We start from the raw sequence: 13,438 nt of genomic DNA, 5'->3' as shown, positions 1-13,438 counted from the left end.
ATCCTCTAGGGTACCAAACCCCCTTTCCTACCAAAAGAAGAGCCATTGAGAGGAGAAAAAGGAATTGAACAATCCACCAATAGCGTCGTGGAGAATGCAAGGGCCTGTGGTAGTTTAAAACCAGAAATCAAAGATCTTATATTTAGGGAATTTTGTGAGGGCCAAAAACAAGGACAAAAAAGGGCAAGGCAAAACACAAATAAGGATTTAAAACACAAAGTAAACAAAGTATCCCTTCCAAATTTTGATGGGACCCGAAAAATCACCTCGTATGATTGGCTGCAGACATTGAACACTTACCTCACTCTAGTCCGATGATAGAGGAAGATGCAATATGTTTTCTATCCTCCACTTGGAAGGCATACTACATGAATGATGGTATCATGGAATCCATACCCAGGACCATTAGAACGTTAACTCCTATGAAGAATTTGTGCAAAGGCTTATTAGAAGATTTGATAGAAGACACCCCCAAGAGGATTTTAAGAGGTAGACACAAATTAAGAAACAATGGACAGTCAAGAGTTATATTGATGAGTTCCAGAGAATCTCAATACAAGTGACAAGAGTAGACAATGATCGACTTACTTATCTATTCATAGAGGGATTAAAAGAATCACTAAAAGGGTTGGTGAGTTCTTTAAAACCAACAACTCTCAAAGATGCCTTTGAAATAGTTTTAAATTTAGTATGTATAATTTTCCCCATTTTTTAAACCTCTTAATGGAGTTCTTAGCCTTTACATTCTTTAAAGGCTAAGTGAAGGAATAAGAAGAAATTGATTGAATTAGTTTCTTATAAAGTCATTAAATAAATTAAAATTAAAAGGTGACTTTATAATTAATTAATTTAATTAAAAGTAACCAAAGTTAATTAAATAAATTAAAAGAATCTTCTAGGAGGAATTAAATATTATTTTATTTCTTCTAGAAGGAGGTCCATCTATTGGAGGAAAAGAACAAATAGGGAGGGCAGCCTCATTGTTGATCATCGAATGTGTTGTCATCTACTCTTCTGGATAACTTGTGGAGCCAATGGTCTCTGTAGTTGCTACATTGATCGTTGGGAACAAACACTCCCGTTGAGTTGCATAACTAAGGTGGTGAAATATCTTCCGAGGGGTTGCAACTGTTAATCAATCTTTTCATTGTGCCAAATTTGTGGCCAAGGGTCAGATTTGTGGAGTAAGGAATATGTTGGATACTGCTACAGTACCGCTGCTACAGTGATTTGCTACAGGAAAATTCATATTTTTGGAGCAATTCCAGGTTTTTATCTACTACATTTTGCATTGTTCGAGAGTAGATATTTAGGGCATTGGTAGGGTTTGTAAAATCTGTAGTAATCTGATTTATATCAGAATTTTTTTGCCCTGATGTCTTATTGATGTAGATGCATATTTTCCTATTTGTAATCAGTGTTATACAAAAACAATTGCATCTTCATTGTTAGATGTTTGGTGTGTTCTTTGCAAGCATATTTATTAAAGTTTGGCATTTAGAAAGCAAAAAGAATTTAGATATGCAATATATCTCTTGCTTGCAAAGTGTTTGATGAAATGCCAAACAAGTGAATTAGAGAAGACTGTGTGTTTGACAAAGTTATAACTTGTTGGGGTTGTTACAATATCCTCATCAACAAGCAATAGACCCTCTAGCAACCATACTAGACAATTCCATGGTAAGGATGATAAGCATAAGTAAGAATTCCAAAGCGAAAAATGCTTCAACTGCAATGAAAACTTTGAATACAGACACTTATACCAAGATGAGAAATCTCAAAAACAAGAAGACTTAAGAATGAAAAAGTTATGTTTCAAATGCGAAAAATCATGGGAATCAGGGCGTAAGTTTGAGAAAAGCAGTCAAGTCAATAGAATAGAATCAATACTTGACATAGAAACAGAAGGAATACCACCTAATAAAATGAAATATGATCAAGGAAACCTCAACAATATTCAATCAATAAAAAGAAGAACAAGCCAATGGACCTTCAAGGAGGTTCAACCCTAGTTGTAACAACAATTTGGAAATTTGTCTTAATTGGTAATATAATAATGATTAAACTATATATGTACTCTACAATGTAATTTAGATTATTATTTAAAACATTCAAGAAATGAATTAATTAAAAAGGAAAAAGTGTTGCAACTAAGGGAGAATCGCTGGAACATCCTATTGTAGCATCAATTGAGAGAAAACAACTATGAGGGCACCCAACTGTGTCAAGATTAACCACAGATAGAAATAACAATTACATGCAAATATAACCAATATCAGAAAATAACAAATCGCACAAAAGAGAACACAAGACACAAAAATTTAACATGGTTCACCCAATCCTTGGGCTACGTCCACCAACAAGAAGTCCAATATTATTATTATCCAGTGATTACAATCTGCAATCCCTTACAACTCGATACCGCTACAAGAAGCTACAATCTCATCATACATTATGAAATCCCTAACCTTAAGCCATTTTATACAGGCTTTTTGCCGCTTACAAAATTAGGGCTAGAATAAGTCGTCCAATAGAAAAATAACAATCGATGCCTTTACAATAGTCAATTCATTTTTGGCTTTGAGGGCACTGCCCCTGAAAACCCCTACGAGGTTGTTGCCCCTCAACCCCACTCTGTACTATGACAGGGAGCGCACCAAGGGCGTTGCCCTCAAACCCCCATAGAAATAATCTAGAGGAAACTACATCAAATAAACATTTGAGATTGATTAGGCTCCACATCACAACATACTACTCTGCAAATAAGAGAGAACTTCTAGGGCACTCTATTGCAAGTACCTTTCCAACCAAGTTTTCAATTAAGGGAGAATCGCAAGGGCACCCTCTTGCAATAGTAGTTAAGGAAGAACCACTATAAGGGTACCCTACTAGTTTGTGATTAAGGGAGAATTGCTAGGGCACCCTATTGCAAGTACCTTTCCTATGGAGTTTGCAGTCAAGGAGAATCTTTAAGGCACCCTCTTGTAATAGTAGTTAAGGGAGAACCACTATGAGGGCACACTATTGCTTTGCAATAAAGGGAGAACTGCTAGGGCACCCTATTGTAATACTAGTTAAAGGAAAGATGCTAAGGGATTTTTAAAGCCTGTCAGCGAGATCAAGGGAGAAAGTCTCGCTCTTCGGCTTAGTACGAGAGGACCTTAGTCAAACTTATCATGACTCGATCTCTATATAGTATGATCATATTTTGAAATTATACGCTGAATTGTGTTCACCTTGTTGGAGGACCTATAGTCAAGACTCGAGAGCATAGTAGGGAGATAAATGTTTCCTAACGTTGGCTTGTTTCCAACTGAAACTGTAGCGAGGAATCCAACAAAATGTTTATCATGTGTAAAACTCATGTTTTCTTTTTGTCTTCATGCATTTATGTGTATACTTTGTGTTTGCTTCATTTTTGCTTCGTGTCTACATGTATTAAGGTGTATACATCGCGTATGCTTCTTGTCTTCGTGCATTCAAGTATATGCTTCATGCATGTTTTATGCCATCATACATTCACATGCATACTTTGTATCTGCAAGTGTGTCTTATGTGCAAGAAAGAGATAAATACGAGTGAACATAAGAACTGGATTAGGGTTGCACAGAAGAAGCGGCTCACATTAATTCAACATTGCTTGAGGGAAAGCAATTCGAGGCAAGGTGGACTATAATGTTCCCACCGAAATATAATTTAATTTATAATTTTAAAGATGACTTTAGTGAATAAATAATAATATTTTTAAAAAAATTAATAATATAATGTAATAATGTTACAAATAATTAATAATATTTTCATGCATAAATTATAATAATTCAAATATAAAGAAATAAATTAATAATAATAAACTTATTATTAATACAATAATATCATATAAAATTTATAATATAACATGTAGTTACTATAATATAAATATCATATAATATTATACACTAATGTTGCATATGAATACTAATCGAACAATGACACTAATTGAGGTTCAATGTCTGTGTAGTCTATGGACTACACAATAGTATCCTTTTCTATCAATGTCATATTCCTGGGAGATAATATAAGATAAGATAATAATAATGTCCAATGAAAAACCACAAGGGTTTATGGGATTGAGCATACAAAAAAAAGGGTCGGCCAAAGCAGGAGCACCAAACGGTGACTAAGAAGCAACAAAGCAAGACACAAAACCAAAGAAAAACCAAGGTAAGGATTAAGGATCCTTCCTTGTTACAAAGAAATCAGTCATAGAGGGATATAACCGTGGACGATCCAAAGTCTTAGATCGTCGCTGAGAACCGTTGTAGGAGTGTCGCTACTTGGAAAGACCGGTGCAGTGTTTGATCGATCTAGAATGAGTTATATTGCTTGGCCTTTTCAAGCCCCATGGTGGACACAAAGGGGAGAAAAGGGCAGTGATGAGCTGGTCTAAGATATTGTAATAACCCCAACCGGTTATAACTTCGTGAAACACCAAATTCTTCTCTTGTTCAATTGTTTGACATTTTGTCAAACACTATGCATGCAAGCTCTAATACCAATGTAATATCCCTTGCCCAAACTAACTGATTTTAGCTCAAGGAATATTGTCAAACACTTGTATGTTGTCTTTCTCTTTTCTGATTTTTTTGTGTTTCAGATTGTTTGATATAGTTTGAATAATGCTAAGAAATTTAGAATGTTCACAAATGATATCACAATACCTCTTACAATGAACTAATATGCAAGTGCAATTATTTTGGGTATTTTCAATGCATATACATGGAGACTAGATATGGAATGCATACCTACAACCGACATTTTGACAAACAATTGGCATACCATTATTATGCTGATCATATATGCTATTAAATGGACATTTCGTCAAACAAATGGTATGCAACATATATCTCCTTTATTGAATTCATTCCTATGTACAATGTTGCTATGAATTTGCCAAGACAAATGGGCTTACAATAATGCCTAGTTACCGGATTCGTGCCTTAACCCTCGGATCCGGATTCGGGTCCGATTCGGATCCGGATCTGCGTATGGATCCTTGAGGATCCGGGCAGGATCCTTAATCCTGCCTGTGGATCCGTCAGGATCCCTGGATTAAGGATCCTGCCCGGATCCTCAAGGATCCACGCGCGGATCCGTGTGAATCCACGACAAGGTCAAAAAAAATTTGCAAAAAAGTGGGAATTGTAGTTTCATATTTTAGCCTGCCAACATTTTCAACCACCAACACCTCTTTTAGCAGTCAATTTTGTGTCGACTCCAAACACTGACACAAAGCACTTTCAATATGGTATCAATGTGACTTTCATTCTGGAAAGAGAAGGCAGGACCGTTGACATAGACTGACAGCAGCTGCTGGTGTTACTGGTACTGTTGACTGTAATGGCTGGAAGGACTGTCAAAGGCTTTGTCCAGTCGTTTCTGGAAGAATTTTTTTAGCAGGTATGTTAACCTTATTGATCTTCATCTTCCCATTGGTGCTGAGTCAGACAGCACTTGCTGTCTTCAACATTTGGGAACCACTGCAAATGAATTTGTATTTGAACAAGCGTCCTAATGCAAGATCATTATAATGCATATATATATATATATATATATATATATATATGCACGAATCCTCCACGAATCATAATTGGAAAAAAAAAAATCCCCAAATCCACGGATCGGATCCCGTGCCCGAATCGGATTCTTGGCACGAATCGGTAACTAAGCAATAATGACTACAGTAATGCCAAATCTGATTATGAATAATTGCTTACAACAACAAAATTATATGCCTAAGATTAGAATACTAACTACTAATAGTTGCAAGAGGAACCTGATAATAGCGATGCCCACGGAGAGATGACAGTTGCAACCAGAATCAAGCATAAATACTATAGTGCGGCACTATTCATGTGTACTGTAGCAACAAGGAAAAAAAAATTACTAATGACTGCCAAAGATGAATCTTCAGCTTTGCACTCATTAGTCCTTCACTATTCTATCAACCCTTGGGTTATTCCTTAACTTTAAGCACAAATGCAACTCCACAATGAAGCTCTCCTGAATGCCAAATTTAGTGGATATTTCACCACCTCAAATGGTTGCAACACTGAAGAATTGATGCTCTCCAATGGCTAATTGAAATCAGAAACCCTTAGTTCCTTCTCCCAAGTTCATATCAAATGCAATTGACAATAATCAGATCCCTAACAATGAAGCTCTCGCCTCTATTTATTCTTTTCTTTCACCCTTCTAGAAGGAAATAAAATATTATTTAATTGCACTCTCTAGAAGCTTCCCCATTTCCAATACAATAATTAATTATACTTTTAGAAAATGCCCTCTCTAAAAGCTTCCCCCTTTCCAATACAATAATTAGTTGTGCTTCTAGAAAATTAAATTAATTAAATATAAAATCACTTTTAGATTTATTTATTTATTGACTTTAATTTAATTTATTTCTCCACTTAGCCTTCGGAGAATGAAAAGCTAAGAACTCCATTGAGGATCTAAAAGATGGGGGACATTACAGATATGGCCCTGAAAAGTATAAGATGATCAATGTAAGACTATCATTCTGTTCAGAATGGTGAAAGGGTAAAAAGACATTGAACCAGCAACACCATGTATCACTGCGGATTAGTAGAGAACCGTTGATAATATCATATTATGTTGGTCAATAGCAATGTAAGTAATTAATATCAAAGCAATCTTCCTTGATATGTCAGTATGAGTGTTCATCATTATTGGTGAGGATGTAATTACAGTTTGGTATGGGGATTGAGAAAATATACGACACGATTACAAAAATTGGTACCTATTAAGAGTACTGATATGCACAATAGCTAATACCAGAAATTCGGTCTAAACAACATTTAACTATAATAATGAATAATAATCAACTATTAATACTAATCGAACAATGACACTAATGGAGGTTCAATGTCTGTATAGTCTGTGGACTGCACAACAGCATCCTTTTCTATCAATGCCATATTCCTGGCAGAAGGAAAAGCATAAGAGATCAGTGTAAGGCTATCGTTTGTTCAGAATGGTGAAAGGGTAAAAAGACATTAAACCAGCAACACCATGTATCACTGCAGATTAGTGGAGAACTGTTGATAACATCATATTATGTTGGTCAATAGCAATGCAAGTAATTAATATGAAAGCAATCTTCCTTGATATGTCAGTATGAGTGTTCATCATTATCAGTGAGGATGCAGTTACAGTTTAGTATGGATATTGAGAAACTATATGACATGATTACAAAAATTGGTACCTATTCAGAGTAATGATAAGCACAATAGCTAATACCAGCAATTCAGTCTAAACAACATTCAACATTAACAAGGAAGATTGAGAAGTGACAAATAAATTAATTATGGTCAAAATGTGACTCCTCGTTCCCTAGAGGCATGACTGCTGAGAAGATATAGTATAAAGGAGAATCAAACCACCATCCAAAAGTACGGAATGGTATTGATACAAACAAACAGAAAATATTGGAAGATAAATTATATAGACTACAGGAAAGTATTCATAGGAGATCGGATAGGGAGTATTATTGATTGATTGTAAGACTTCTAATTCCCTGTCCATCTATTTGAATCCCCTTTTCGAGTATTTGCCTATTTGGCTAAATCAGAAGTGAATGACCCTTCCATACCTTACCCTATTTAGATCTACTCCTATCTAGCCTGTGCCTTACTCACATGATTCGGTTGCATGATTACTAGTTTAATCTTTAGGTTGTATTTGATCTCTTCCTTGGGCAGCGATTCTCAATTTCTTCTTCCCTCAGTAATACTAATCTAATTGTTATAAGGAACGTCTGTGGGGCTACGAATATCTTTCCTTAGATGGTTTACTTCCATATCAGACTGAGAGTCTATTTCCAGGTCTTAGAATATTAATTACTAGGTCATACACTTTGCTAATAATCTTGCTTGGCTGTGTATACTATCAACCTCATCTATAAAGATAATACAAGGAGTTTTCTCAAGATATCGACAGAACTATTTGTCTAATGAACTTATTGCTTTATTATTCTTGCTAACTCCAATCATTGTTTTCTCCTAATGACTAGAATAAAGGTGTCCTAGGCCTGCCACACCTACACCACACCATTTTCTTTTCTGCTTGTCTGGTTTTAGAAATTGGGCAGGGATAGTACATCTAGTTGATGTGTGTTTTTTTTATTTAAAGCTTATTTGACATATATTTGTGTTTTCTCATTTTCGATCTCTATGAAATTAGTTTCCAATCAAGCTTTAATACTTGAGACATTCTTTACTTTGCCATGTGCAAGAGTCCAGACATAATGTCATGAAGAATATTACTGCTCAGAGCTTAAGGTAAATTTGGGATCTTTCAATACTCAAACAACTAAGCAATTAATTTATACTTGTACCATTTTTATTTATTTTTTATAGGTAATAGGCTGAAGCCTAGATTAATTATTATTATTTATTGTAATTAATTATTATTATGTATTAAGCTTGAGTAAACTCGAACCCAAGACCTTCCACATGAGAGGCTCAAAAGTTACCGTTGTGCTATATGCTGGTGCCTATTCATACTTGTACCACTATATAAAATTAAAAATCAACACTTAATTAGTGGTTCACTATAATACTCATTCATAAAAATTTGAATTTTATTTTTCTTAAAAATTATAAGAATGCATCCTTGCAGTACATGTGTATGTATAATTTAAACACCTATTATTTTAGTACTCCTTCGCCCCAAGGATAGGGAAGCCTTTGGTTTTGTATTTATCAGTAGGATCATCTATTTAACTAATAACAACTTGTAATGTCCCCTCCTCCTCAAATAGAATTTAATAATAAGAAATATTGAAATATAATAAATAAATAGTAAATATAAAATTAAAATAATAATACTTAATTAATTACTGATATAATATTACATATCAAATATTTAACTATAGTACAAATATAATCTAATTATAATATAATATTAGTATATAATAATGTCAATTACAAGTTTGGAAAGAAAGAGAATTACAATATACAACCCATATTCATATATAGAACAACACATGGATCCTAATATGAATGGATAGTTAACATAGATGCTAAACCATACGCATGTGATTTGTATAAACAAATCCATACGTTACGGAGAGGTGCATCGTGAATCGATATGTCTCTTGGATGCATCGTATTCATCTGCAAGTATAAGAGGGCATTCGATCTCTCTTCACCAGGGATGACTGAAGGAAAAGACTTATCTTCTCTTTCTCATCCATTTGCAGATTTCCTGATGGCCTATTCTCTATTCGTCAGCCAAAGACTTCATTGATTAATACTGCGTCAACTAGACAGAGATACGCATCCAGCTACCAAGGCAAGAGCATACGCGACAATGTCCAGTATCGAATCTAGGAGATCAATTAAGGTGATAGAACAAGCTATTCAAAGGAATAACTCCCACGCTTGATAAGAAACTCATATTCAAATAGCCAGGGGCAAGTCAGCGAGGAACGAAGACAAGTCAAACAAAGTAAGTCGCAGAGATTTAAAGCTGCAAGGAAGATAGGAGTATATACATCAGGACATCTCTTTAGAATTGTAACCATCGAACTATAAGTCAAGAGGAAGGCAGTCAATGTAAGCGGAAAGGATAGGCATACGGACGTAAGTCAGTGAGCAGCATCTCATCACAAGGCGATGGTCAATCGGAACACAGTAGTCTACACTCCCATCATATTTTGAAAAGATAGAAGAGTGGGATAAAGGACAAGCAGACTAGACCACACAATATTTGACCATAGATCATTACTCATTTAGAGCATCGAATCAATCAGCCCAAGCAATTGAAGAACTAGTGTCAAGATCAAATATGAATTCCCATTTTTTCTAGAATCGATATCTAGTGTGAAAGCAACACCATATGTTATTCTCCATTTAGAGTTGCAGGCAGATACAGTTCGATTGCAACTGTAAGAATAGACAAAAGTCTAAATTCTCAGTCATTATATACAGAGGCTAATAATATTCAGAATTGAAATACAAAATTCAATCTTATACCAAGAATAATAATTCTTAGAATTGAGATATATAGTCAATTTTAGCTAAGGGTATCATCAAGACATAAATGAAAGCCAAACGATATCCAATTCTAATAAAGACAATTACTGTTAGGAAAACAAGAGGTAGACCAAATCATCATTCACAGCCTTATAAAGAAATAATCAAACTCTTTATGGATAGAAAGAAAAACCTTTTTGAGTAAGGCAGATCTCTGAAAGACTTCAAGAGTAGCATTTTTGTAAAGAGTGTCAAATTGTGAATATCTCTTAAGTACTATTAGTCAGGAGATTGTGAATTTCAGCCAAAAGGATCAAGGGACATTACATAACTGCATTTAATAAATTCTGTCATCACATCCTTTAAAGGCTTTCTCTAATCATCATTGCTGTAATAATGTAATATCTTCTTAATATTTGAAAGGTCTCCTATGGTAACTTATAAATTTATCTCACTGTGATTAGAATTTAAGTGAGCACTATGTTTCTGCTGATTCTAAATTAGTCCCAGCATGTAGAGTTTAATGATGTTATGTTTCATCTGCGTTTTATTAGTAAGTCACCTCATCTTCACAACTAGAATTCAGTGTTATAAAGTTTGTTTTGATATGTAAAGTTTCTGAGTTATATGTATCTGATTCTTTTGCAAGTTTGGACTTGATTGATACTAAGACTTGTCAAGCTTTGAATCATTAACAACGGAATCCACAATTACCAATTTAAAAAAATAACAAAACTGATTAATACAAGCAATGTATTGAAAAGACACATGGTAAGATATTCCTTGAAGATGCTTGAAGATATGCATACATTTGTTTAGATAGAGCACATTTCAAAGACAAAAACTATGAAATTTAAAGAGATGAATAAAAAACACTTCAGAAAAGATAGTCCTCACCAAATTAGGCCATGCATCAATTGCACATGCTTCAACGGTATTGAGCACACACTCATACGGACCATGCTGCACATGAATTAAAACATAAGCCTGAATGTAAGATATACATTAAAAATATAAATCTAATCTACCAAAAAACAAATTAAAAAGCTGTAGGGAACAAAACTTGTAATATCCCAAATTTGGGCATTGTTTCCTTCTAGATAGTTGCACATTCTTCCAGCAGAGTTACAAACAAATATAATTAGGCCAAAGAGGCATCCAATTAATGAGCACCATCAAGATGTAAAATTCTAAAGCACTTCAAGTTTCATCCTACTATTGAAGTTGCTTGATTCACAAAGAACTTCAATGATGTATTCTCACTATAAGTAAAATCCCAAAACCTTAAGGAATAAAGCATTGGTCAAATTTGGAAGAAATCTTACACAGTCCTTGACTGTGTCTCGAAGATCAATTATCCATGAGCCCAAGAGAAAGGGGAGGCTCAAATTTTTCAATTAAGAAAAGAAAGACTTATAAGACAAATTCATTGAATTTTACAGTGCAAGGTCATATATAGGTCTCAAAGCAGATTGAAGGTGTAAAAATTGTTTTCTCTTTTGTTGGTTGAGACAAATTGTTGGAATTAAAAACTGTCAAACAATGCCTTCCAATATTAAGGAGAAATGAATTTATCAAAGAAAACAAAAAGTTCATGGCAAAAATATATGTAGTCCTCTCATTCCTAAAATATGACCACTCCCAGAAAGCAACTACCAACCGCAGACAAGTGAACTTGAGCAATTAAACATGAACACCAAAAAAACAAAAATGTGTCAAATGATTCTCCCTCCTGACTTAATGCATTGACTGTGCAACTCCTAATTATAATTTTTACTTTAGATGCATAAAGGAGAAGATCCTATATACATCTCTCATACAAAATTTATTAATGGCAGTGGATCGGCTGGCAGGCAGTCTAGAGACATCAGAGGCTACGGGCTAATTATTGACCCATGAGTGATCATAAGATTAAGATTCATCCAAGGAATTGGGACAGCAAAGCATAATAAAACACAAGCCATTAACAAAAGCTTGCATGTTGCAAGAAGAAAATAAACTTGGAAAAGCACACGATGATTCATGTTTTATTGATAAAATCACTGCATGATCCAGAAGGATCTGTACTTGCTGATACTTATTAAAGTTGTAACTTTATAAAGTGTTGTAGTCATAGATAGTGACATTAAAAAGTCCTTCATTTATTGGTATGTTGAAGGCACTCCCAGAGTCCCAAGTGGATGCAGAGAAAAAAGGTGAGGCAAATGTAGTCAGCAGTGTCCCCTTGGGTCATTTCTCTTATTATTCTTATTTATTGTAAGCAGTTCAAAATTAGAGAAGCTGAGAAGAAAATGTGTAAAACATACTGGAAAGTTGAGAAGAAGTTCCGTGGAAAGAATTGACTTGTTCTTTTCTCTATTGCAGCCATAGCCCCTTGGTTTCTTCCATGATTGAGGTCAATACAAACTTACAAAACTCATTCCTATGTTGGAGCTATCCCAAACTGGGTCTATCCAACATAGATCTTGTGACAACTTGTATCAATGGTAGTGTCACAAATGCTTCCTTTCATGTGTTTAAGAATATCATGCAACTCTGGAAGTTTTCATCTAAGTTGCCAATCCTAGTTCTGATTCAGACTTGGGTTTGGATTTCAATTCCCAGATCCATCAAAAACAAAAATTGGGTGGGTTCTAGTACTACAGGTATATATAGATATTTTCAAAGAATATATATATATATGCATATATATTCATAGATTCATACATTTAACATTCTCAATGTTCATTCATCATTGGTTCAAAGCTTCAAACATATAGAAATAATATGTTAGAAGTGCGATACACATAAATCCATAATTGCCAATGAAACTATAAATAAAATACCTCATATATCATATTCATACTTTGCAAAAGTCCCAAAACGTCACTACACAATGAAAATTTAAATTAATACTCATATTTCATAGTTAAAATCCAAATTCATCTTCATTATCTTCTTAGGAATCAAGATCAACATTTGGTTCCACTTCAACTTCATTCAAACCAATAGTCGTGCCACTTAATATATTCATGTCATGTGGAACATTTGCCTCTTATTCATCTACAGAGAATTGGGCATGTTGTGCAACTGTGGCATCTAAATCAGCACACTCCGGGATGGGATCCCAATTCCTTATCACACCCTTGTTTTCTTATGTGACAATAGGCAAAGGTTGAGTGTATGAAGACCAAATCCTCTACTTTTTTGGCACCCAAACGATTGCACTTAAGCGTGTGGATGGAGTTTGTACTCTAATTCTTCTCATATGAAAAACTTGCAACCTATTGAGTTAGCATACAGCATATACATTTAGTATTTAATTTGATAGCATTATTGATCAAATGAATAACAATAAAAAAATTAGAAAAAGATACATACTCGGGAGAGAACTATAATTGCAAGAGGCTGCAAGAAAATGATGC

General features: G+C 34.4%; 1 protein-coding gene across 1 annotated transcript in view; it reads right to left on the bottom strand.

Annotated features, from left to right (window-relative positions):
• Positions 1 to 13,438, bottom strand: part of LOC149549423 (gamma-interferon-responsive lysosomal thiol protein-like) — a 176,828-nt gene that overhangs the window by 62,415 nt on the left and 100,975 nt on the right. The window contains exon 2 of the mRNA XM_089792806.1: positions 10,932 to 10,997. Within this exon, the coding sequence (XP_089648932.1) occupies positions 10,932 to 10,997 (66 nt within the window). The remainder of the gene's footprint in view (positions 1 to 10,931; positions 10,998 to 13,438) is intronic.

The sequence above is a fragment of the Cupressus sempervirens genome, chromosome 7 (assembly GCF_028749045.1).
Source record: "Cupressus sempervirens isolate cs-2001-9-10 chromosome 7, ASM2874904v1, whole genome shotgun sequence".
Lineage (NCBI taxonomy): Eukaryota > Viridiplantae > Streptophyta > Pinopsida > Cupressales > Cupressaceae > Cupressus > Cupressus sempervirens.
This window is presented reverse-complemented; position numbering and strand designations above follow the sequence as displayed.